The 25,696-nt window shown below is 40.9% G+C and overlaps 4 protein-coding genes across 5 annotated transcripts; 1 reads left to right on the top strand and 3 right to left on the bottom strand.

Moving 5' to 3' along the window:
* Positions 1-484: 484 nt before the first annotated feature.
* atp5if1b (ATP synthase inhibitory factor subunit 1b) lies at positions 485-2,074 on the bottom strand. The gene is made up of 3 exons (XM_058615951.1): positions 1,928-2,074; positions 1,121-1,233; positions 485-946 (listed from the first exon to the last, which is right to left on the bottom strand). Exons 1-3 carry the CDS (start codon positions 1,994-1,996, stop codon positions 805-807), a joined length of 324 nt encoding a protein of 107 aa, XP_058471934.1. The 5' UTR covers positions 1,997-2,074; the 3' UTR covers positions 485-804.
* Positions 2,075-2,827: 753 nt separating this feature from the next.
* On the bottom strand, positions 2,828-7,282 carry zmpste24 (zinc metallopeptidase, STE24 homolog). Its single transcript, XM_058615950.1, has 9 exons — positions 6,841-7,282; positions 6,174-6,320; positions 5,873-6,076; positions 5,447-5,599; positions 5,218-5,359; positions 4,932-5,107; positions 4,729-4,833; positions 4,412-4,555; positions 2,828-4,314 (listed from the first exon to the last, which is right to left on the bottom strand). Exons 1-9 carry the CDS (start codon positions 6,946-6,948, stop codon positions 4,090-4,092), a joined length of 1,404 nt encoding a protein of 467 aa, XP_058471933.1. The 5' UTR covers positions 6,949-7,282; the 3' UTR covers positions 2,828-4,089.
* Positions 7,283-8,898: 1,616 nt separating this feature from the next.
* Positions 8,899-21,762, bottom strand: rlf (RLF zinc finger). 2 transcript variants are annotated; one of them, XM_058615329.1, is made up of 8 exons: positions 21,284-21,762; positions 18,237-18,391; positions 16,769-16,850; positions 15,499-15,637; positions 15,199-15,401; positions 14,513-14,649; positions 14,249-14,390; positions 8,899-13,950 (listed from the first exon to the last, which is right to left on the bottom strand). In XM_058615329.1, the coding sequence occupies exons 1-8, from the start codon at positions 21,461-21,463 to the stop codon at positions 9,391-9,393; spliced, it is 5,598 nt and encodes a 1,865-aa protein (XP_058471312.1). In that variant the 5' UTR covers positions 21,464-21,762; the 3' UTR covers positions 8,899-9,390. The 2 variants fall into 2 exon arrangements, with proteins under 2 accessions (XP_058471312.1, XP_058471313.1); XM_058615330.1 differs by having other exon boundaries at positions 15,502-15,637; positions 21,284-21,761.
* A 1,277-nt stretch (positions 21,763-23,039) lies between these two features.
* Positions 23,040-24,979, top strand: znf593 (zinc finger protein 593). The gene is made up of 4 exons (XM_058615523.1): positions 23,040-23,130; positions 23,279-23,502; positions 24,301-24,363; positions 24,501-24,979. Exons 1-4 carry the CDS (start codon positions 23,065-23,067, stop codon positions 24,625-24,627), a joined length of 480 nt encoding a protein of 159 aa, XP_058471506.1. The 5' UTR covers positions 23,040-23,064; the 3' UTR covers positions 24,628-24,979.
* The last annotated feature ends 717 nt before the right edge of the window (positions 24,980-25,696 follow it).

Raw genomic sequence — 25,696 nt, 5'->3', positions numbered from 1 at the left:
CCATTCATCATTATTTCCATTATGTCAACACTCAGGCCGTGAGGGGGAAAAAAGCAAAAGGCTGTTGCTTTTGTGTGAAGGAAAATGGCAAGGTATGGCATTTTGATGCAGTTTTTTTTTTACTAAAATGTTTAGAATTAGACATTTATAAAAAGGTATATAATTTATGTTGCTTTAATATTTAAGTCCTTTATCAAAAGGGCACTGACTTGATGATTTAAAGTAATATATAGATATTTTAACAGCAGCAACACTTGAGGTTGAGGTTTTACCAGGGAAAGCACAGGTGTTCCTCATGACATTAACGTTGACTCTGTCAAAACTGAATTCATTCATTTAATTGATTGGATTGCTTACACCTGTGCTTCTACAACTATGACCTAATAAAATGTCTGCCATGACAAGGGTCCATGGGCTGTGATTAGTTTAATCAGAAATCAAATCCATTTGAGAAGTTTCATAAAGTCACTCACAAAAGACTAAATACTTTCATGCAACAACACTGAAGCACTTTATTTAAACAAGAAAGTATGCTGACATTTGAAGCATGCAAGTGTTTAGATTGTCCTACTTTTTGCCTGCTACACACAGCACACTTGCAGTTGCCTACTACAAAATGGGATAAAGTTGAAAACAGTGTACAACTTAGATCACAATGTGCAATGGAATCGTTTCATAGCTTTAATAACTTTTGAGTTGACTGTATATAGCACAATCAACCACACATTCACGAATGGCCCAAAGACACAGTGCATGCAACAATCTCAGTCGTTCTCAGAACTGTGAGGGAAAGAGAGTTTTAACTCAGTCGTCGTGCTTCAGCTTCCTGATCTTTCCCTTGTGCCGGTCGATGTCGCGCTGTAGACGTTCAATCTCCTTCTTGTGGTGTTCAATTTCATCTTGGTGGTGCTGCCTCAACGCAGCCAGCTGCTCCTGTTCTAAGCGCCTTGTGTGCAGATGAACACAAATGTCAGCAGGTGGCAACAGAAAGGACGGGAGCATAAATAGGGGGAAAGGGGACAAGTAAATGGATAAAGACACACAAGTGGAGAGAAATGGGGACAGTAAGAAAGTCAAGATACAAATAAAATCAGTTGGGGTTAGAAAAATAAATACACACTTAAAGTGCCTCTCCTCCTCGGCAGCTTGTTTTTTCCCAAAGGCTCCACCTGCCTGTCTGATGGCTCCTCCACCTCCACCACCTTTTCCTGCACCTCCACCCAGCTCACCCAGCTAAGCCATCCAAAAAAAGGAAATGTTTAGTTCAGAATATTCAGCATTAAAATCAAAGCCTACTCTGTGAAGACTTCTTAAAAAAAGGGGGCGTGCACTTCAAAGTATAACTGTAAAGTTAATAGTCGATCCCTTTTTGTTATGGAGACGTGTCTATGTGCTCCTCAAAAGGTCAAATGACCTGAATGCCACATACACATGTTTGTGATATTTGCATAGTTGGACCAGGTTAGTTGTGAAAAGCAGCAAACCCTGAAGGTCAACTGTCAAGTTTATTGTGGTGGGGACAGACAGACAGGGAGGGTTTCTTTTGTTTGTCAAGAGAGTACAGAAAAAGTCACTAGAACAGTCTGGACACAATACTACCAAACCAAACCTTTTTAATGCTAAATAGCATGACTGTTTTGGTTAAAATGACCTGAGAGGCAGCTACAGGTGAATTCATTGAGAAAGAAAAACAATGTTGTGACAAAAAAAAAAGACAATATTTCATGGACATTGTTTTAAATTCACCAGACTGACCTTTAATTACATACTGGCACAAATATCTGGCCACAAAACATTTGTTTATGTGTGCTCACAAAGTCAAACGTCACAATGACAGCATTAGCCGACACCATTCTTCAATGATTCACACGTACGCTCAATTGTGTGGATTTTAATCAAGTGACATGATAGTAGGAAGGTGTTTTACCTGGTCGGACGAGTTTCTCATGTGCGTGGTGATGAAAGTCCTGATGTGAGGTCTCAGAAGCCTCGCCATGTTCGTGTCGTGTCACGTTCGCTGTGACTGACAGCACCGCTGAGCGTCGTCCTTGTCCTCAACCAAAATACCACCGGACGGCACCATTAGCGCAACACCGGGGGGGTGACGACACGAGCAACGCAGCGGTTTTATGGGGAAACCCGAGTTGAATAATAATTCACGTCATGTTTAAGTTGCGTATTTAACACCCTGCTAATGTACCATGTACACGTAAAGTGGCATAGATTAAAATAACAATAATAATAATAACAATAATAATAATAAAGAAGCCCAGTGTCCCTTTTAAGAATGGTACAATCTCAAAAATGGCCTGACCGCGATACCGCACGATCATAACGGAAGCTCCTGACCTTGTTATTGGACGTCAACTTATTAGGTGTATTATGTTGTTTCTTTAAAAAAAAACACTTATACACCTGGAATTAAGCATCATAATAAATATAATTTAAAACACCAAACTATCACGTGTTATGGGGTATTACTAGAATTTTTCACATTACAATGAATGCCATGAAATCCACACTTTTCATACGCAACATAGTTGAGTTTCCGTTTGTGATATAATTGTATTCACTCAGGGGACAGTGCACAATAAAACATAAACCTTGTTAACCCATTAACCATGTTCTGTTGTTTTCCTCAATAAAAGAACTACTGTATGTACCATGTTTTTATCAAAACTGCCATTCTGCATTTTTAGTCTCTGGGCAGGAAATATGCATTTACATGACGTACATTATATCTCATGTATTATTTGCCCATATGGTTTTCACATGTATTCCAATTCATTTTCCCCTCTACTACAAAAACAAGTGCCTGGAATTAGAGTAATGCTTTTAAGGAATTTATTCAACGCTGCAAAGGAAGTATACAATCCCCTCTTTGAACAAACCAATCACTGCGAAAGGACCCCCCCCCCCCCAGTCTCGTTATTTATACTTTGCTTTCCAGGACACTCTGCATTCACACCGGCCCAAAATCTGAGAGAAAAAACTAAAAAAAACAAAACACCATATCAACTTAAAATGTCAATCCACAGTCAACAGTTTTTTACAATTCACTTGATACGTCAATACTCTACTAGGCAAAGTTACATATATACAGATATGGTTGCACCGTTGGTGGCAAGCAAGTGCTTTAGAAAAAGTAAAACAACCCCCCCCCCTCCCCATGCATGTAAAACTGAAGTGTAACCTAATCTCAAATAAACATTATCTGCACTGCCATTCATTAACATTTCAATTACCTGGAAAAAAAAACAGCAATATTTTGAGGCACTCACTTTTTTTTTTCCAGTGTAATAAAGCATCTACATTGCCCCTCTGGCAAAACTGGGAATTGGACGACTGACAAAACGTGTGTTCTCATGAGCTTGCCCAGGGGTAATGCATAAAAAAAGTGACAAATCAAATTTTGGCCAGTTAATCTGCAAAAAGTATTGTCAGGAGTTTTTTTTTTTAATGAGTCATCTGTCTTCCTACCCATTACGTCTGCATCTGTTTAGTGCTTCTCTTGATTCACAACATATTAAGTGTGCATTACGCTGGAGGATCCATCTAGTATGCTCTGAACAATTAGATGTCACGTCTACATCACAACAGGACTACGTAGCCGTGGTAAAGTGGCGGTTTCGTAAAGAACAAAATAGACTTACTCTTCCCTTTTAAATAAAAAAAAAAATCCATTAATTTATAGGTACTACTTAAAAACTAAATTAACCGCAAATGATCCGTGTTCTGACAATAGCTTTTTGAAAATACACAATGCCCAGATGTGTTCCCTCTCAACATGTGCATATAAAGAGTCTCCAAAGAAAGAGCAGAGACTTCAGGAAAGGCTTTTGATTTCCTCGGCTGCCTTGTGTTGATATGTTTTGGTTTTGTTAAAAAAAACAAAGTGTAAAGGTGTGTGTGTGTGGGGGGGGGGAACGATGGAAAGATCGGCAAAAGAAGAAAAGACTACAATCAAGATAAAATAATAAGAGGGGCTGCAGGTGGGTAAAGAAAGACCACGGTGCGTTACAGGGCCAGGAGCGGTTTGCGGAGGCCCTTTGGAGGAGCCGGCGATCGCTTCTGCCCCTTCCAGCGCCGTCAGTCCTGCTTGACGTTGCCAAGCGCTCTGAGGCGTTCCAGGAGGGGAGGGTGGGAATAGTGCCACATGGAGAACAACCAGTCAGCCACGGGGAAGCCAAGGTTGTCCTTGTTAAGCTTGATGAGGGCAGAGTAGAGCTCAGAGGCTTTGCCCATACGCTGAGCAAACGCGTCCGCCTGGAACTCAAACCTGCGACTCAGAACCGTTAGACAGAAGGACAGGAGCTGCAACGAAACACAGAAATAAAAGTTTGTGAGTGTAAGACACACGAGAAAACAGTGTAGTTTCTAGGATTTAGTGTTTATGGAAACTCATAGCCACCTCATTGTACGGGGAGAAGATGAACTGGAAGATAATCATCAAGCCTATTAATGTGGGTTGGCTTTCATTGAAGCCAAAAGCTACAAACAGCTCCTTGCGTCCAATCAGGACAGCAAACAGGAAGAAGCACAGGAAGGAATTCATCTGGAGAAACAAGAGTTGGCCAAAGGTTATTTGCATATAAGGAAAATACGATCGGTCAAAGGAATTACGTCTGCCTTTATTTTCCAGCAAGATCAATGTTATGCTCTCGATCCAGTCGATCAAAAGAAAAATACTCAAAAGCAAACGTTTCTGAAACGTTATGACGTCCTAACCTGACTGATGATCATATTCTTCACAGTGTGGCCAAGCTTCCAGTGGCCGAGCTCATGGCCGAGGACAGCGAGAATCTCTGGGTTGTTGCAGCCTTGTTTCTTGTTCTGTAGGAAAAATAAGATGAGAAAAAAACCTATTATTATGACACATAACACATCAGTTAAATATGAACTTCTCTGTGTTATATTCATGGCGATATGACCTTTGGCTTGGCTTTGGCCTCGTCCGACGTCTCGTCGCACTCTGGCTGCTCAGCCGGTGGCTCTCCGGCCTTGTTGAGTGGCGAGTAGTCTTCCAGCAACGTGTCAAACAGCACAATGCGCTTGTTCTTAAAGAACCCATAGAAGTATGCGTTGCTGTGCGATGAGCGCTTGGAACCTGAAAATATGGAGGACATTCAAGACGGGTTAAAGACCTGCTGTGACTACAACCATCCGATGAGAACTTAAATCCATGAACCGATGCGCTGAGGTCAGCCAATACTTTACCTTCCACAACATAAACTTTTGTGAGGGGGAAGCTTATACTCTGGGCCATAGCCTCAATGTCAGTCTTTAACTCTCCTTCAGGCAACAGGGTGAACTTGTCAAACAGTGGAGCTATGTAATCAGCATAGATGGTGACAAGTATCTGTAAGAGAAGAGGAGATGTATCGTGGTTAATGAGTACTGGATAACCACAGCATAACTATGCAGTGATGTGTAGACATGCACTAACCAGAGAGACAGCCAGAGTAAAGAGCCAGGCGTAGATAAAAAAGTAGTCTCCTCCAATCTTGATGATGTACAGGAGCAGCGAGGTCACGGGCAGCAGGATACACTGGGTCACAACAAACTTCTTGACAGCATCTCTGAGGAAGAACCCCAACGTCTGAGAGGGAGAGCAGACAATAATGTAAACAAAGACAACTGTGAACGACGGAGGGAGCGCAATCTGCCAGGAATAGGCTTTTAATAAGTATCAGATAATCACACTAGACTGCAGATGTGGCTGTGAGGGTTTAGTTTTTGCCGTGAGTCAGAACAAGTCAAAGTTACCACAGTGGAAAACATTAAATTATTTATGGAAACAAGTCACTGTATGTCCAAATTGGTCAAATTACAATATCGTCTACAGAGGGCGAGGGTTGGCGTGTGAGTGTACCTGCTGATTAAAGCCGTGCTTCTCCTCAATGACAAACGTGTTGTACAAACTCCATGGAAGTCCCGTGAAGGCACTGAACAGGGTGGCGAGTGTCAGAAACACAAGGGACTGGGTGATCTCGTAATCCGACCCAAATCCAAAGCGCGTCGTCACCGTGCCAGCGACGCCCCACAGGAACGGTATTCCACCACAGAGTAAGATCAACTGAGACGTGAGCAAAAACATTTAGAGGACGATTTTGACACAAACATGCTCAATCTATGATTTCACATGAGAAATACACACAATTACAATCACGTACCGTGCCCTCAGATTCAGAGTAGAGTCCAGACCAAAAGCTGAAGTTGCTTTTGTCCAGCTGATAGAGACGCGACTTCTCAAACGTTGTAGAATCGATGATCTTGCCCAGCTCCTGCGGTACATGACTTGTTGATCTGTATATCCTTCTCTGCACAACAGAAAAATCAGCAACAATGTTACTCGAGATTTGGTCATCAACACAGTGCAGAATTCAAAGGTCAAATCGCCACCTTTTGGATATTTATCACACATTAAGTAATATTTTTACTTTTTATATGAATATAACCAATGATATTCATTCATTCAAGTTTATACATCTTCTTACTCCTTTTCAAACATGTGACGAGACGTACATAAATGTAAATGCTGCAAATATGTTTGAAATAAAAACTATCTAGGCTTGTTTTTCAAACTTATTTCACAAATAGAATTGCAATCATAGAATAACCTAAAGTAATTATCCTCCGGAAAATGTACACTCATCTTATTCAGCAGATAAAATGATAAAAATGCACTTACATTACCATAATATCTGATAAATAAAAACAAAATATTTGTTCATGTTGTATGCGCCATTAAAGTTATTTCTACAACTGCTCTTCATCGCGTTAAAAACTGTAAATCCCTTGTACAAATCAATATATTTCGAAATGTAACGGTTGTCTTACCTGTCTGTAAGAAAGGTACGCCTCCCATACATACACTGTCCATGAAAACACCAAAACAGCATAAAAGATCTGCTTTTCCACCGGGAGATCCAATATACTTTCAATCATGTTTGCTCTGTTGTTGGTCTACGTCAACTTAAACAGGCACGGCCGGCTAACGACAACGGTAACGTTACCCTAGCCGCACTGGTAGCCTGAGGCTAGCAGCTACTTAGCTTATGCTCTACACACTTTACAGAAAACACACTGTAGATTAAATTACGGGGAAAGGTGTTAAAAGCGTTAAATCGTCGGACACGAAATTGCGTTAACTCTGAAGTCCCTGCATCCAATTTCCATTCCCGCGTCGAGGCTTTTATCGCTAATATCTTTCCATTCATGTGAGGATATGCGAGCCCTGTCGGCGCAGTGTGGCAACGAATTCCACCCCTAATGAAACATCGACTATAAAGTTAAAGTTCCGCTTTCCGGGAACTCACTCAAGTCGAAGGTCGAAGTGTACGTCATAACACACAGACCTTTAATCCCCCCCCCCCCCACAATATACACGTTTAAAAATAAATTCGGTGGCGTAAAAATAAAAGAACGAACCTACCGACAAATGCGTTTTGGTGAAAACAAATGCAGAATTGTTGCGAGCACACGAAGAGTGGTGTTAGAGAAACACTTCCTTGTTTTCAATGAATGGGGCAGTTAATGTTACACACATAAAAAAAAACAGAAGCTACAATAACAGACACTGAGCTCACACAAAGGTTATAATAGTTTGGGATTTTTCATTAGTTTTAGTTTTTAATTTTTGTTTTTAAAATTAGTTTTAATTTGTAGTTAGTTGTTTTTTTGTAAATGCTTAGTTTTAGTTTGAATTAGTTTTAGTGTTCATAAGTATTGTGTTTTGTAAAAACTCAACAAAAAATGAGTAATTTATCAGTCCCATAAGTCCCAAAAGGTGCCATATTAAAAATATATTAGAACAAATGAACATCCATCTCTTAATCAAATATTACCATCTACAAGAAATTAGCCTGACGTGCAAAATGTGCATCACACTGCTGAGGTTGGATGCAGTTAGTGTGTCAGGTGAAAATCAAATAGCCTAACAGACTACAGACCCTAATGAACATAACATTAATAATAAAAAATAAATAACCCTCATGAGACACATCACATTGCTTGTGAGTGCAGTCTCAGGGGCTCAATCTCAAAAATAACCTCAATAAAAGACTAGAGGCTTGATTCACTTAGATGAACCAACTCAACCCAATAACAAATGTTGTTTAACTTGCATAGCCTTGTGTCCCACGACTGAAAACCATCTTATTATGAATGTAATTACAACCAGAGAAAAAAGAAACACACTTCATATGAACCCAAAAGGACTAGGTATGAAATACATTTACAAAGACGAAAACTAAGCACATTTTCAACTACAATTGTAGTTAGTTTTGTAAACACACAATTCAGTTTGACTTGTTCGTTTTTACCTATAATAACCTTGGCTCACGTGTGATGAAAATGTGCCACGCTGTTTATTATCAGTATCAGTTAACTGTGTGTATACATTTGAAGTATGAGTTAAGATGATAAATCAGTCTTGGGAAAAAATCAGCTGTAGTACAAAGAGCTTCATCTGATGACGTGATGAGAAAATTATAATTTTATATACTTCATAACCTGTGCTGTCAGTAAAACTAGTGTATTTAAGTGAAAAACACATAAACCTGGAGCCTTTTGGACTTTCTTTGGAACCTGGGTAGCTATTGAATACGAGAGATCAAGTTATGCAACTTTCACTATTAATGAGTGATAATCCTCCATCATATTAAATACAAATCTTTTAACAGCAAAGTTTTAGCCCGTAAAATGACATTGATTGCACAACTTATATCACATAAATCATGTTTTATTGAGTCTACCTTTGCTCTGCCACAATGTTGTGTTTATAGAGGACATGCACCTAATATAGCGAAACATAGCCAAAAGATTTAATTTCACAGTGCCTTTATGAACATGAAAAAGAAAAAGAAAATCAATTACAGAACTCAAAAAGACAGCAGCTTTCAGAACCTAAGTTGTTTTATTAGAAAGTGTTACATACATGTCTGCCAACACATGTCTACTGCATCCCAACACTGATTAAATATAAACTGAAATGAAAAAACATCTGTACATATCCTTTTTTAAGACCTTTGCAGTGAGGGAATTGTTTTCAGTCACATTTTCACACAAGTAGTCTTGCAATATGCTGCAGTCCATTCCTAACAATGTGAAAATCTGTACATTTCAATATATACACATGCCATTTTGAGTTAAACGGGTGTTATCTGAATACCTTCATTAAAAAAACAAAACAATTATCCTCAGGGATGTGACGTGTACTTGTTTTGTGTATTAGGCTAGTTTTGATAATGTTTCAGTTTGGCAACTTAAAAAACAAACCACAACAAAACCATAATACTATCATTTTGGGACAAAGAAAAATACTGTTGCACAGTCTTTGAAAATACAGCATGATTTGTAAATGGCATGTTAAAAAGGTGCTCACTTTAACTAACTTCCAAGAAGCAGTTTGCTGTTGTCTGACGGGAAGAGTTCAGGCAAGGTGGTGGTGGCGCATACAGGTCTCCCCAGGACCACCACAGGTCTGAGGTACTGAAGCTGTTTAATGGCCAGGTCCCCACACCCAGCCAGAGCTTTGTCCAGGATGGACTTCAAGTTTTGGACCGAAGTGAAGTTTCCAGTTATCATGTGGGGCTCCAGCGGTGGAGAATGAGTGCTTCTGCTGCGTGTGTGAGAGATCCCGAGCTGGTTGTTCTCCTTAACCGAACAACTGTGTCTGTAAGTGTCTCTCCGCTTAGCTACCTCAGTGCTTTTGTCTTTTGGAGTTGTGTCTTGGATGAACTTGAGAAACGAGGACTCAAATCCCATAGGCTTATAACCCCCAATGTCAAAAGAGCGTGGCGAGGGGTTACAAGGCTGTGGGTCTTTGACGTTTGACGGCTGCTCAGAGAGTTCGTTTTTCCGTTTCAGTGGCTGGCGAAAAGAAGGAGCGGGTGTTGTTGCGGACCCTTTTAAATTCTTGCCGCCGTCCTTGTTACTCGACGCGTCTTGGAAGCCCTCTTCAGCGGTAAAGCGCAGCGAGCATGGTGGCGAGAGGTCAACGGTGACAGTACGAAGCAGAGGTTTGATTTTATCTAAGCTTAGTCTCTCCTCCGGTTTGTGATTGACGTGTGTTGCTGCAGCGGCGTCTCCGGCGTGTCCACCTGTGTTCAGTTCACCGTACAGAACCTCATCTGCGCCAACAAGGACGCCGTTTCTCTCAACCAGTGGCAGCTCCTCCTCTGGAAATCCCAGGGGATCCCGAGTATCCTCGTCCTGTGTTTCAGATTTGATAGAGTGCAGGCTCACAGGTGCAGACTGTCCCCCCGTGTTGTCTGGCTCGGCCTGATACTCCATCTTTCTAACCCCATTAGGATTAGATGCTCCTGCCACAGTTGGTCTGGTGGACTTCCTCTGTATCAGTTCCTCTAGCTGCTCAGCATTAAAAACAAGGTTTTTCTTAAAAATGTCCTCCTGACGCATGCGATGAACTGTCTTATAGTGGCGCTGCAGACTCTTAATGTAAGAGACAACAGAATCGCAGTCCTGAATCATACATGGGTAGGCCTCTGGGAGGCTGCGATCTTGGCACATCTGTAGCGCTTCTTCATGAGATCTGAAGACAAAATGGCTATAACTATATCTTTTCGGTTGCTTTTCTTCTTCCACCGACGTGTTCTTTTCCTCCGGGTTTTCTTCTGACTGGGGGGTCAGATCAGACTCAGACCCCGACCCCTCAGCCTCTGCAGTGGGTGAACCAGGTTCTTCTTTCTCGGGACTCTGTGGTGTAACGATTAGCTTCTTTTGGCATCCAGTCGGGGACTTCTTGTGAGTGCTCTGCAGCCGTACCACCAGTGAATCGTAGTAATCGCTGTGACTGTAGAGTGTGTGTTTTTTTAACGCATCGTCATGGCTAAATACTTTTGTGCATCCTTCATACCTGCACTTTACTAGCTCTGGTGGCTGAGAGTGGTGGTCTCGTGTGTGACGCACTAAGCTGCTCTTAAGGTGGTATGAAGCCAAACAGTGTGCAAAGTGACATTTGTACTGGGGCTGAGGCTCATCGGAGTTTGGGAGAGGCCTTTTCTTGGCAGGCTCTTTCTTCACTTCTGGACTGTGATGCACCTCGATTTCTTTTTCTAACAAGAGCTGAGAGCGATTGTAATGATGCACCAACTGGAGATGGCGCACAAGGCCTCCCTGGGTTGAAAAAGCTGCATCACAGCTTTTTGCTACACAATGAAAGGGCTTACTGAATTTATCCAATATATAGCAGAGATTACCTTTGGCTACCAGGCGTCTTGTTCTGACCTGTTGCGTTGACTTATCCACACCTTGTTCTTCTTTCAGCTCGCCCTCTTCTTTTTTACATTCTGCTTTGTCTTCTCTTTTCTCTTGATTATCACAGTTTTGTCCATTTTCACTGATCGTCGTCGTTTTTTTTCTTCCCGGTTGGCGTAGGAAATTAGGCCTCACTTTCTTCCAAATGTTTCCCGCAGACCGACAGCCTAATTTGTCGACTAAACTCTTAGACAAACTATGTACTTGAAGATAGTGTGCCCGCAACACATTTTTTTGCCTATGACTCTTGGAACAAAGGTGGCAAACGTAGGGCTTAAAAGACGTCGTTTTCAAAGACGTCATTCTTTTGGCCTGTTCCATGGTGCGGCCGTGTTTGGTGCTGTAGTGCCGCTGTAAGCTGTAACTCTGAGCAGTTCTGAAGTCACAGCCCTTTAACTCGCAGACATATGGCTTTGCATTGGCTAATGATTCCAAACTAACGTCTTCGTCACCTGCTGACACTTGTTCGGCTTTGACGGTGACTTTTTCATCAGGCAGATGTAGAGGTCTCTTATGAATCAACACAACGGGAGTCTTTGACATGATTGCCTGATGAAGAGATGTTTGCGACGTATTAGCCTCCGAGGTGGACTGAGGGGACTCGTTCAGGGGTTCAGGGTCACCGTTAGGGGATGAGGAATTAAGGTTCAGTTTACTGAGTCCAATAAGAATCTCCTTTAAAGCATCATTTTTTGTTTGAAGACTCGAAGAGTTTGCTTCATCGTTTGTGGGAGGAGTGGATGCTTCCTCTTCGTCACCAGCCTCTGTAGGTGTAGACGGGGTTGAGAGTTGACTCTCCTCCTTCTCCTCGTTGTCCGGCTCAGGTTCCGTCTTGAATCCTTTGGGCTTTGTGCCCTGCTCTTTGTCGTGTTTGTGTTCTTTGTTCTCCAGTTTAAGATGTTCTGCGTGGGCACACTTGAGATGCCTCTGAACATCCCTGGCTCTGGAGAAAGTCATGCCACATCTCTCAAACCCACAGGTGAACTTACTGCCGTCAAAACACACAGCCACCAAGGTCATCGTTCCTTTTGGTTCTTTGCCATCAGATGCTTGAGAAAGAGAGGCATCGGCCACTGCTGAAGCTTTTAGGACACTTCCATTCACGACCTCTTCAGAAGTAACGCACTTACTAAGGCGGACTGGCCCTTCAGTCGAAGTCTTAAGAAGCTTACGCTTTGCCTTCCTCTGAGCCTCAAAGTCCTTTTCAGAGAAGGTTACGTTGTGTGTGGCTAAATGCTTAATGAATTCCTTTTTGGATAAATAAAACTTCCTACATTCAGCGGTGCAGCAGGTATACGCCGCGTCTCTGAAATGCTGCGCTTCGTGGTGATAGACTTGTCCCAAGTCGGAGCACGTGACGTAACAGTCTTTGAGCTCACACTGGAAGCTGAGCTGATAGCCGTGCGTCTGTTTGTGTGTGACGAGTTCATTGGAAGTTCTAAACTGAGCGCCGCAGCCCATCACTACACACATGTACGGCAGATCACCGTAGTGAATCTTCCGATGTTTGCGGTGATGGTAATTTGAGGCAAAATGGCGCCGACAGAACAGACATTTCTCACGCTTGTCCCTCATCTGGTGAAAATGTTTGACATTGTCGTCCCCTTTATGCTCGGACTTTAAGTGGACATACAAGTACTTGGAATGTTTAAAGATTCGTTTACACCCAGTTCCCGGACAAGGATACTCGTCCCGGTTCTGGAGCTTGAAGTGTTGGTTGATGTAATCGAACGTTATGTGTTCGTCATCATCCACGTGCTTCTCCTTCACAGTCGTGGCTTGCTGTACAATGTGTTGCAGCACATCGGGGTCGTTTGTGGATTTGTAATAGAGCATTAGAGAAGGGTCAACCGTGATCTCGCCCGGTTCAACTTCGTCGTCCTCGTCTATCGGATTCTGCACGTTCTCTTTCTTCACGTCAACGACGGGAAGATGCGTTTCGCTGTGCACATGTTCTTTCAAATGAGGAACGAGCTTCTTTCTGCTGTCAAACTTCTCCGAGCACAACGGGCAGGGGTGGCGTTCGTCCGTTGCGTGTCGCTTGGAGTGGTGAACAATCTGGGAGTCGGAGAAAGACCTCTTACAAATGCGACAGCGAAACTTGCGGTTCTCTGCCTCCGATTCCCCTTGAGGTTCCGACACGTTAGAAAGCTGCTCTTTATTCTGCCTCTCAAGACCATCCACACTTCCATTTATCTTCTCCTGATGCTCAACTTCTACTTTCATTGCCACCTCCTGCTGTTCAAGTTTAACAGTTTCTTGCTTGCTTGCCACCTCATTGTCTTCCCCTTCTGACTCTGGCATTAGTCCAAGAAAGGAGGCGCAGTGATACTTCAGAGTTTTCCAGTCCCAGAATTCAGGGTCAAAAGGCCAATATGCTTTCAGTGCTAGTAACAACTCACAGCGTAGTGAGTTGGGAATTACTTCATTTTCTTGGTCATTCTTTTGGTCTGGACGTGAATAGAGCTCCTCGAGACTGGCAAAGACCTCCTGACTGGGGCCGAGCAGGAACTCGGTGAGTTGGCAGGCACGCAAAACTTCAAGGTCATTGGGTAGAAGACAGGACACCGTCTTACAGACAGACGTCCTAGTGTCCGAGTCTTCCTGCTTTGGAAGTTGAAGAGCTTTTACGCACAGTTCCACTGAGGCAGGTACGCTCAGGTCCTCTGCCTAAAGAGAGAATAACATGTCATTACCCATGTGTTAGATCTCCAAGATGTATTTACATAAGATCATTTTTATCTTATTTTATTCTATATTGTATGGTGTTTGGTACCTGGGGTGATTCTCTTTCCGGTCTCCTGTAAAGTGTGACTCTAATTTTAACAGTGCTGTGTGTGGATGTTGGAGCTGTTAATTTCCCCGAGGGAACCTCCCAAAGGGTTTAATAAAGTTGTCTGTCTGTCTGTCTGTACAAAAATCACAAATACAGCACCACAAGTTGGAGAGTAAGGCCGTTGACACTCACCTCTGCCTGAATCACGCGGACCAGGTAAAGCAAATGGTGGACAGTTTTGGCAATGGCACCGAGCTGAAGGCATCGTTCCAGAAGAGAGAGCAACGAGGGGTCGAGCCTCCTCTGGAGTTTACTCCACAACAGAGTCAACTCCCTTTAATGAGAGAGAGAGAGAGAGAGAGAGAGAAAAAAAATAAAATAAAATTGAACAGTACTAACAATGTGTTAGCATCCATCATTTACATTTGACTGTAGTTTCACATGGGGACAACTCACCAGGAGGAGTGAAGACTCTGCTGCTGAAGCTGATGAGTCAGGAAGGTTGTGCACAAGATGAAGGCCGTATTCTCCTCGCCCTCCGTCTCCAAGTTAGATGTGATCTCCAATACGTCTTTGCAGTCAAGTCTGGATATCTGTTTGGACAGATGATCAAAATGATCAAAGAAACCAGTAAAACATCGTTTAATGTGAGAAAGAGAAGGTGTGGGGTCGTATTCTTCCATTCCTGTGACATTTGAAAGATGGATCGTTCCAAATGAATCATCAGGATTATGTCATCGGCAACAAAATTATATTCCTGATATGGATGGATTCTGTCTCTTCGCTAAACCTAAAAAATAATGATGCATATGAAACTGAAAGGTGTGATATATGTACTTTATCGAATACTAGAGAGGGTAACAGCTTCTTTTAATGTTTACTTAATAGATGAACCGTTAAAGTGGGTCGAAATTCATAGGTATGTGCTCCTTTTTTAAGATTGTGTTTTGTTTCTTTATATTTTATATGCTGATGTGTTTTCCCATATGTTCAAAATAAAGTCATTCATTCATGTGCATCTAGATCTATGGCCTACTGACAACATAAGATGTGATCTGATAAACAATTTTAAATTGTACCACTGTACCAACAGCTTGACCAACGGGACACAAAAATATCATAAATAACCAGGGTTGTAATACCTCCATGATGGCTTCTTCACTGGGCAGCAGGTGACAAAGCAGGGAAACGTATGTTTGTCGAAATGTAGCTTGGTTGGAGATGGCGCTGCATTCGCAGCAAGCTTTGGCCAGCACCACAGCCTTGGCAACTTCGCCCATCTTTTCCAGATGTTTCACTCGCATCTCCATGAAGCCCTCTCCTTCCAGGATGATGTAAGCATTTACTGGAGACATTAATCAAACAATTAGCAATCAATGACATGGAACATCAATGTGGAGGTAAGCGCTTTAATGAAAGTCGGATAAGTTAAGTGGACTCACAACCTTCATCTGGGTTGGTAAGCTGACCAGTGAGAAGGGACGTAAGGACCGGGTTGCTCCATGCACCTCCCTCTCCTGTGATCTGGAGTAAAGCTTGGAGGTCTGTGCTTCCATACTGTAACAAGGTATCATGGGCATTCTGCAACAAACGCATATAATAAAACACATAAGCATGGCATCAAAAAAAAAACCATGTAGACACCAAATATCTATTTGTTTAAATAGATGAAAATGTAATTAGGCCATGTTTTTCCTTAAAGGAGGCAGCAGTGGTAAACGACACGATTATTCACATTGTTTTACAGAAGAGCAACTCAAAAAAAAGAAATTTGGTTCATTCGACCTCATTCACAACTTTAACTTTTCTCTCACTTCCTGTGCGGAGCAACTTCCAAAAGGACGACAGACTGTATAAGCAGCATTTGTGCAGGAATAATGCCAAACAATTCAGTCTGGGTTTTATCAGACCGGCAAAGCTTCTCTTTTCATGTGGTTTCTGCAGGGCCACGCTGCCACTCGGCTCAGAACAATACCGAAATGCTGGTTGATCATTAGCCAGTTGTTAATTATTACACTGGTCATCGCCTTGGTACTGAGTGTGGCTAGATGAACAAATTATACCCATAGGCCTGCAACATAACAAAACCTGATAAGATTTTGAAGGGGTGTAAATATTTTCTATTAAAAAAAAAAAAAGCATTGTATTGTATATCCCAGTTCTGCTGAGCTTGGACATTTATGAACCTTTGACAACTTGACATCTGCAGCGTGTGTTAAACAATAATTAAAATAGAACTGTATACAGTCAACTGTATACAACATTAAAAAAGATGACTTTCTAAGATGCATTAGATCTACACATATACATACGTGTGTGTGTGTGTGTGTGTATATACACACACATATATATATATATATATATATATATATATATATATATATATATATATATATATATATATACATATACATACACACACATATATACACACATACATACACACATACATATATACACACATACATATATAAAAATACTGGGGGTTTAGACTCAAAGTGCAAATAGAAACACAACACAAGACAACCTCCTATCATAAAATACACACACACACACACACACACAACATAACCTTAATAATCCAATCAAATACCTATCACAAACCTGAATCAAAATGTGTCCAAACATATCATAATTGTTAAGTCCAGATCACCTTATTTTACCCTCTTAAACGTGAACCCCGTCAGAACCTGGTATGTAGCCCCTCCTCACCTGAACAGAGTCGTGGAACTGAACCCAGGCTTCATATGGGATTTCATTCTCAGGCACTGACAACAGCAGCTCAAAACAGCTCCTTTGGAAAAAAAATGAAAACAACAACAACGCCCTCTGTTAATTGCGACAATAACACTGACATTAAAACATCTAAAACTTGAGCAGACTAAGATACGTCCTAAACACATTATGTAGTAGTGATTGTTGCGATGGTGAGAAAAAATCTCTCTGAAGCTCTACATTGTTTTTTTACTTTTTTTGGAGTCGACCTACATCTTGATACATTAAACATGTCAAACATTCTTGTTTGAAAATGAAACGTGGTGAAATGTGCATGTATTTTAAAATTTTTTTAGATAGAGCCTATCACATGTGCCAGTGGTTAATTTTAAACACTAGTGTCACTATTTATAGACACCTCACGTTAGATTTTCTGCTTGTTGAATACACGGCTTCCTTTTCTTGGGAGCACAGCTAAAGAATAATAATGTGTAATAATAACAACACCAGGATATTTTCATACTGTGAAAATACCCTTTGACACATTTTGTGGATGTATCCTAACAAGGATCCCTTTTGGTGATACAGAAATCAAAGCCAAGAAAATACCATCCGAAAAGGGTCACGTTCTTGTCAAATAAGGACAGTGTCACTCATGACCCTCGGTCAACTCTTGGTTGGTGTTATTAAATAAAATAGAATTGTATTTAAATAGGGACAACACAGTTAGCATAGTACCAAAACAAATAATGCAACTGAGGTGTTGTATGTAGAGTTTATAGCTATTGCTAGTTTGCAACTCTTGTTCCAAGTTGGGCTTTTACATGAACAGTGTAATAACATAAAATAACACATAAACGAACATAATCAGTACAATAAAGTATGATAAACTTGCTAAAACTACACTGGGTAGGGCACTAAAACACATTCCAGAGTTGACAGCCCTTAATGGAGAATGAGGATTATCCAAATGTGGTCTTCACGATATGGTACGTTACAGTTACGATTCACCTGACTCTGTTCATCATATCATAAACATAAAGCTGTTGCTAATTGTAGTCCGGTGGTTACAGGCCACAGGTTTTTCAACAGCTCTCAGTACGACAGTGATAGTGATAGTTCATGGCTCAGCGTTGGCAGGGGGTGAATTAGACAAAACACTCATTAACTAATCCAAGGTTGAAGCCAGGGCTAAATCGTTGTGTTCATTCCTTGCCAGGAAGGAGCAAATCAGTGCCTGGCACCACCCCTATGCATAAATGATATAACTAAGAGAGGATTATTCCAAACAGGATTTATGTCTTCCTAACACGTGTCAATCTTTGAGGAATAATCTTCACACTACGTCTCCTCTAGAGTCTTCTTCATTGTCCTTCAAAAACCTTGATACCATAGATGTTTGGATTTGTCTTGAACTTATGTCTCTCGTGTTTATCTCCTCACAGATAGACGTTGGGTTACTTACAAAGCTAGTCTCTTCAAAACAAGGGCCACTTTGTCCGAATCTGCGGTGAGGTGGGATCGCGCAGCAGCAAAGCAGTTGATGGACAGGCAGTAGACCTCCAGAAGAGGTAGACCATGCTCCATGGAGTTCCTGTTCCCCGCATAGTGAATCAGTGCCTGGAAACATAGAAATTTCACAATGTAAAAAAAAAAAATGAAGATTAAAAAATAGGCTGTGAGTATAAAAACTTGTGATCAGAGAAGATCAGATGAAAACATTTGTCTGGAGAAAAAGGGGTTTTCCACCTGGGAAAGACCAAAAGTCTAGACCTGACTGTCCCAGCTGACACTCCATCTGGTGTGAGAAACTCTTGATTGGGCCCGAGGGGACGTCATTGTACTACATATGACAACCGTGAACCTTTAATAGCGAGTCAACACAGATTTAAAGCAAAGAGGACGACAAGATCCAAATATGTTCTCATGACGGCAAGTTTGAGTCGGTTCTTTCATTCAACAAATGACACCACCATTAAGTAAAAGATGTATCTAATTCCCAGTCTTTCATGCATCTAATATTGTCTTAATGTCAAACCATTTTAAAACAGCGTGTCACCTGTGTGCAACTAGATGGTGCACATGCACAACAGTTTAGGGCGATCAACATCCCAGGAGTCTTATTTGTCAGGCAGGAGGAGCCTTGCTGCTTTGTGCTCGTGTCTACAAACGGCACTAAATTAATTCCCCGCAGTCCTAAAAATAAGGTATACTCTCAGAGGAAGTCAAGAATAAGACCTAAACCCTAGAGTCTCCTATCAGTGCACTAATTACAACTGAACTACTTCCGATTGATTGAAACAGAAAGTCAAAGCCTAGCCCATACAGGTTTTTTAAATTTTTTATATCATCCAAAAAATAAATTACCCAGAGAGGACTTGGACTGGTTTACATTTTTCAGCACGTATGCTGCTGAGGTGTATAATATTCAGTTCACAGTCCTGTGTGTGTACAAGTAAATGACCCATAAGAAGGCTAAAATCAGGATGGTTAAAAAAAACTCCACAAACAACAAAAAAAAGGAATTCTAGACTAGACATAAAGAAAAAAAGAGATTAATTTACGGCCATGTGACTAGTGCCTTAAGAAAATTGGGGTTATTTTAAGAGGTGAATTATTGTAAGAACAACTATATGTTAGACTTTGCTAATGAAATACTCTCCTCTACAATCCACTTTGGTCTTTGGTGTACGAAGACTTAAAGGAGACATATTATACCCTATTTCCCCAAGTTAAAATAGTCCCCTGGTGTCCTAATGAACATGTCTGTGACATGCTTTGGTCAAAATACCATAAGGATGAAGCACCATAGCAGTTCAATAACCCTGCCAAAACCGCCCCTTTCAGGAGGGTGGAGCTAAGGTGGAGCTCCCAAGTAAACTTACTGGGGGGGTGGTAACATTCGCGGTGAAATGCGCATGCTGCCGTCATAATGCGCAGGGAATTCAACATTGCGTGTTTTATCGCCTATACTTACACTAAGGGGGACCACGAAAAAAGGACTGAGTATTCTTTTTCCACACTTTGGCGACTGGTAGGGCCTCCAGAGTCCCAAATATAAGTATTAAAATGACTAAAAAGTTGATTTTGCATAATATGTCCCCTTTAAGTATTTTCATTCAAAGCTTTATTTAGTAAGTTATTTTTTATTTCCCTGTTCATGCATTTATTTTGAGTTTAAGCTTCTTTTTTTATTCGGGGGAAAGTGTAAGTGCACAGCGGCACAGACATAAAATGCTGTTTGGGGAGATACACCAACAGCGCTGTTCTGTAAATTCTAATTAGATTATGCAAATACATTTGTAATTATTAAAATGGCACATTTTATCAGATGTAGGCCCAAGACTACATATACACCAAACATGTCCCAAAGAATTTGGCATCACATAATCAGCGCAATTTCTAATAATTCTACGTGTCTTTCGATATTTGGTTTTATTTTGGAGTTGAAGATTTGCTCATTTGGTGCACATTTGCACATCTGTTCCAAGTTTCAAAAACCAAAGCCATTAAACTGGTTTACTTGGTTAATTCAAGTTCAGTATCACCGCACTTAGCAAATGAATAGTTTGGTGCAAATAACACAACTGTAATTAATGCAATTGTTAGTGTTAACACAGCACGGCTCGACTCGGTTAATCAGTTAATTTAAAAGATTTTCTCAGTATTTCCTGTATGACTCGGGACCATGTAGTGGAAAAGCGCCAATAGTCTACTCTGAGGTGGTGGGAGTGGGGACTCTGCTTAGGGCCCCATAAAGGTTTGGGCCAACCCTGGGTGGAACTCGGCTGGAAAGTCCAGTGGAAAGCTCCCCTGACAGTTTAATGCGGTTTGGTACAGGAAAAAAATGAAAAAGTTGAAGTGAAATCTACAATACTTGCACCATTGTGATTCCTTGATACACTCACTGTATTTGTTTATTTCATATCCACTTAAGTCTGCACCTACACCAATAGTGACAGATACTACAATAAAAAAAATACATAGTTTGAAAGGTACAACACATGCATCTATATGCAAATGCACATGACAGTTTATAGTCGCACCAGCTGGGGCCAACAACCCAAGGTAAACACACAGCGAAGCCGCCCCGCCCCACACACATGCAATCCTGCATGATATGCAAAATGTGGCACAGTCGTGGGCATGTAATCACAGTATGGGTCATTTGGCATTTTTTAAATTTAAACAGAAGATTTGGATCTAATAATTACAGCAACGGCGACGCGAGATTACTGTGCAACTTCAGGCAATAAAGGGTGGACATTTCACTCAGCCAGTGTAATAAATACAGACTCTGACACAAAATAATGTGCATACGCTCATAATAAGAGATACACAACAAACTTGGGCAGGTACGACGCGGGGCCGACAGCAACAGCTGCGTTTTATCTCATCGGGGAAAAACAATTTTGGGGTTGGCTAAGGCTGGGTAAGCTAACATTAGCTTCGATGTGTCATGTACACATACACACGCGCGCGCGCGCGCGCACGCACACACGTACACATTACCTGACAGAAGTTGTCGCAGTACTCCGCGGAAGACGTTAGGGATATTTGTTGTTGCTTCAGCACGTCCTCGAAGGCTCTCAGTGTGGCAAGCAGGGTTTCGATTGCCACCAGAGTGTCCTCGGCTGTGTCCAGGGCCCGGTCGCTCCATTCGTGCTCTGGTTCGACATCGTTCGCCGCCATCTTCGCTCTCCACCACGGCGCGTATGCACTGTAGCCTGTAACGCTGCCTTATAGTGACGTGCCGTTCGCGAACGAGCCGACTCGGAGAAACCGATTCTTTGTGGTGAGCGTACGAGAAGAGTCGACTCCCGTAGCGGAGAGCCGAATCTTCTGACTGCCGCTCCTGATCAGCTTCGCTAAGACTCCATGTAGGCAGGGGGCGGGACTTAATTTTGATGGACACACCATGCGGCCAATGACATGACAGGGGTCTGCTACCTGCAGCTCAAGAGCCACTCTTTGGCCCCTCTGCAGTGGCTCCTTGTAGCTTTGAATAAAAAAACTTTACTTGGGCCTTTGATATTATCTTTAAAGGCCACCGTTGACTTTTGTACCTTTGATGATTATCATAGCTATGATAGTATATTGTATGTTATTTGACTCCAGATGTGGAAAGAAAGGCAATTTTTGGTTACATTTCCATTTAAAAAAGATAATTGTGACAATGAAAATTAATTTTTTTTATAAAACAGTGCATTTGTATGTAAATGTTACTGTTAAAAAAAAAGAGGACCATTAGTAAGGGTCTCTGGGATGGGTGGAGTGGGTGTGGGTTGTACAGAAAAATGAAAATGTGACTCTAGATGTATTATTTACTACAACTGTGAATCAATTAAAAATATATACAAAATAAATAAAAAAGGACCATTGGCACCTGGAAATCTTCACATTATCAAATATGGCCCTTGTGGGGCCATATATGGTCTCTTGCTTCGTGGATCCAAGTTACTACATTTAGAGGTGAAGGTGATAAATAAAAGTGTTTTAATATTTTGTGTCACATCCAATGTCTACGTCAAACGTGATATTGAAAACCAACCCAAATCCCAATAAAACTTGTGTTTGAAAGCCAATTTGGAGTCCTGTCCATCTTTGCATCCACATACTTATGCCAGGCAGGTTTTCTCAAGCATTGTGTTACTTTTAATTTCATTAATTTTCCTCAAACAAAGGAAGGACTAGGTTCGCATAATGCTGTGTGGGTTTGTTTTTCTATTCTTCTTTGTAAGAGGTTGGGTATAAACAGCAATGAAATGACCACAGTTATCTTTTTGTATTTCTTAAATTTCATTAATGCAACAAACCATCGTCATTGTTGTATATACAGTATATGTATGTATAGTATATCTGTGCATATAAAAAACCTTAACATGTAATATTATCTTAATGTTATGGGTCAAATGGGTTTTGTGGCTCCAGGTTAATTTTATTTGGGTGGAGAGGGGACAAAAATGGCTCTTCTCATTCAAGGTTGCAGACCTCTGGACTAGGATCATACCATTATATAAAATAATTTAAGAAATGAGCAAAAACCGAAAAAGAAGCAGCATCTGGCTGCATTTCAAAGACAGGGTTAGGTCGGTTGGTTAGTTTCGGTGCAGGTTCTGTGTTCAGTTTTATTTGTATTTGTACTTCGTTACATTACAACACTGTGTAAAAACACGGAACATCCCAGAAATATAATGAAGTGAGGGTGAAAAGAGGGTTCAGTGCCGCTTATACACTGACAGATGAGTGTACCCTTTTTGTAAACACAGATATTTGGCGCCCTCTATAGGTGAATGGGTGTATGTAATGTTTGGTTTTTGACCCGGAAATACATTCTTTTCTCTCGGCTACACGTGAAGGTAAGCAGCAGCATCCTAAAACGGACCTTGTTTGGGGTTTTTTTATGCTGTAAAACTGTAAATAGAAAGACTATAAAAGCTCCTGTCAACGACTTATTTCTGTATATGTTCGCTAACTCATAACTTTACACGGTGGTGACCCCTGCAGTCCAGCTTCGTCCGGTTCCGTGGTGTCAAAAACATGGGGAAGTCCAAGCAGACAGGGAGCCACAAGAAGAAGAATCCCGGGAAGCTGTGGAAGACAAAGCGCAGGACTAAAGACCTGGACCAGATCCACACAGACATGAAGGCTGAGACCGCGTCCAAGCTGCTGAACCAGGAGGTGGATTTCGACGTGACAGGATGTGCGCAACACTATTGTTTACACTGCGCGTAAGTTTGTCCCTGGACACTGGACCACTGGACCACATGAATACATTTGAGACACAGTTTTGTGTAACAGCAAAACTTACTTATATTTTCTCTTACCTTTTTATAATTAATTTAAATTGGTTTATTTGGCATTACTGTGTGCATTCATAAGCATTTATGTAAATGTATCAGAGTTAGCCAGATATATATCATGAAATATCAGATGTATACAAACAACAATGTAGATAAGATAAGTTTACACACAAAAAGACAGGTGATGAATATACAGAATAAAATATGATACATTTTAAAAATATTCAAACATCTAACCATTGAGACAGCAAGATACATACTGATGATATTAATGTTTATCACTTGTAATTGTTTATCAGGCATGTGGGTGTGTCAGGTTTAGAACCACTGACCACTTTCGTTATTATAGTTAACGAAAACTAACGAAAATTTAAATAGTAAAAATAAAAACTAGAGTTTAAAGTAAAATGATAACTAACTGAATTGTGTTTATCAAACAAACTAAAAGTGTAGTTTTAATCTTTGTAAATGAATTTCATACATAATCCTTTTTTGGGTTCATATGAAGTGTGTTTTATTTTCTCTGCCAGCAATTTTAAAAGGTTGTATTTGAGACACAATACTTAATTATCACCTTTTTGAATCTTGCACCTGGCAAATACTAAAACTAAGCCTTTACAAAAACCAAAAACTAATAACAACGAGCAAACCCGCTCTAAAAAAAATGGAAAAATCCAAAACTATTATAACCACTGACCAAATGCTTGTTCACTCTCTGTCTTGCAGGAGATATTTCGTGGACATGAAAGCCTTGAAGGAGCACTTTAAAACTAAAGTGCACAAGAAACGGTAAGGCACCGGCAAATCTGTTTATTCTGTGATGTATAAAACACGCATTGTACATTAATTCCATAGGATTTTGTCGTTTCATTAAGGCATCGTTATGATGTTATGTTTCATAGCTCATCTCTTCTTTCTCTGTCCAGGCTGAAAGAGCTCAGAGAGGAGCCTTACTCCCAGGCAGAGGCAGACAGAGCAGCCGGAATGGGATCCTACATCGCTCCAAAAGTTGTTGAAGTGAAGACCCAGCAGGTGGAAGAGGACATGGTTTGACGAGCTGTGCACACAACATATTATGAACCGATTATCTCCGAGTCACGGAATCCAAATCCCCCGCTGTCTCAGTCTTCAGGCGCATTTTTAAATGCGTCCTTTTTGTGACGAGACACGTTTCTTTCTGGAACTGGCTGTGAAACCTCTGGGTATCACCAGTATCAGGAAAACGTTACTCTACCTACACTGGGTGCTGCGACGCAAACAAAACACCTGTGTAAATAGTAATTGTCTATGTCACCGTGTGGATTTAGTCAGATTGTATTTATACAACACACCACACAGTGGTTGGAGAGATGTTTTGAGGAGGTTATGATTAATAAAAGTGCAACAAAATGGCTTTCACAGAAAATCATGTGCATTTTCTTCTCTTTTTACCCTTTTAAAACACTTCATATGTTCTTTACCTTTTACTTTGTCTGTGAGTAGCATAGCAAAACATTTCAAGGGCAGGTTTTTAATTAAATAAAAATCTGGGGATGTAGGTTATGGCCTCGGGAAGAAACAATTACATTACATTCGGGATATTTTAAAAATCCGTTTTTTGCTATCAACACCAAACTGTAAAACACAGTAAGTGGTTCACATTAATGACGAGCCATCAAAATAAAATGAAAATGTGTGTCTTCTCAGCAAAACAAACATGTGAGCTACATATTATCTTTGCAGGCATAAAAACTAAAGATGATGTGTTTATAAGCAGCCTCCCTTAAGGTCTAGAGATAATTAAATAATTGTGAATTTAACATCCTGAAATCCTACGGTGCAGTCCAGCAGAAACAACCTTCACTATCACATGAAAAGTTAGAAAAAAGAAAAAAAAAAAAACACTTTTAATGAGACGCCTCTGGCAAGGAAACGTATAATTGAAGGTTGTTAGCAGACATTCCTGGGATGAACAATAACGACCCTGCCCCTTTAAATGTGAATCCTGAGCCAAGTTCTGACCCCTGCCAAGCTGGAAATAGTGTTACGAAGGTTATCCGGTCAGGATTTTCATAATAAAGGCCCTGACAGCAAACTATGGGGATTTGAATGTGCTGTGTGTGGCATTCAGGGATTTTTAAAA

This window comes from Solea solea, chromosome 18 (assembly GCF_958295425.1).
Source record: "Solea solea chromosome 18, fSolSol10.1, whole genome shotgun sequence".
In the NCBI taxonomy this organism is placed as follows: Eukaryota; Metazoa; Chordata; class Actinopteri; order Pleuronectiformes; family Soleidae; genus Solea; species Solea solea.
Note: the sequence above shows the minus strand (reverse complement) of the source record. Positions and strands in the feature narration are given on the sequence as shown.

Coding starts and splice junctions, on each gene's coding strand:
- atp5if1b (XM_058615951.1), bottom strand. CDS start 1,996: ATGGCGAGGCTTCTGAGACCTCACATCAGGACTTTCATCACCACGCAC. Junction 1,234..1,927: donor TGAGAAACTCGTCCGACCAG/GTAAAACACCTT, acceptor TGGATGGCTTAG/CTGGGTGAGCTGGGTGGAGG. Junction 947..1,120: donor GAGGAGGAGAGGCACTTTAA/GTGTGTATTTAT, acceptor TCTGCACACAAG/GCGCTTAGAACAGGAGCAGC.
- zmpste24 (XM_058615950.1), bottom strand. CDS start 6,948: ATGATTGAAAGTATATTGGATCTCCCGGTGGAAAAGCAGATCTTTTAT. Junction 6,321..6,840: donor CGTACCTTTCTTACAGACAG/GTAAGACAACCG, acceptor TCTGTTGTGCAG/AGAAGGATATACAGATCAAC. Junction 5,360..5,446: donor TTACTCTGGCTGTCTCTCTG/GTTAGTGCATGT, acceptor CTTCTCTTACAG/ATACTTGTCACCATCTATGC.
- rlf (XM_058615329.1), bottom strand. CDS start 21,463: ATGGCGGCGAACGATGTCGAACCAGAGCACGAATGGAGCGACCGGGCC. Junction 16,851..18,236: donor GTTTTGAAGAGACTAGCTTT/GTAAGTAACCCA, acceptor TTTTTTCCAAAG/GAGCTGTTTTGAGCTGCTGT. Junction 15,402..15,498: donor TACCAACCCAGATGAAGGTT/GTGAGTCCACTT, acceptor TAATGTCTCCAG/TAAATGCTTACATCATCCTG.
- znf593 (XM_058615523.1), top strand. CDS start 23,065: ATGGGTGTATGTAATGTTTGGTTTTTGACCCGGAAATACATTCTTTTC. Junction 23,503..24,300: donor CACTATTGTTTACACTGCGC/GTAAGTTTGTCC, acceptor TCTGTCTTGCAG/GAGATATTTCGTGGACATGA. Junction 24,364..24,500: donor ACTAAAGTGCACAAGAAACG/GTAAGGCACCGG, acceptor TTCTCTGTCCAG/GCTGAAAGAGCTCAGAGAGG.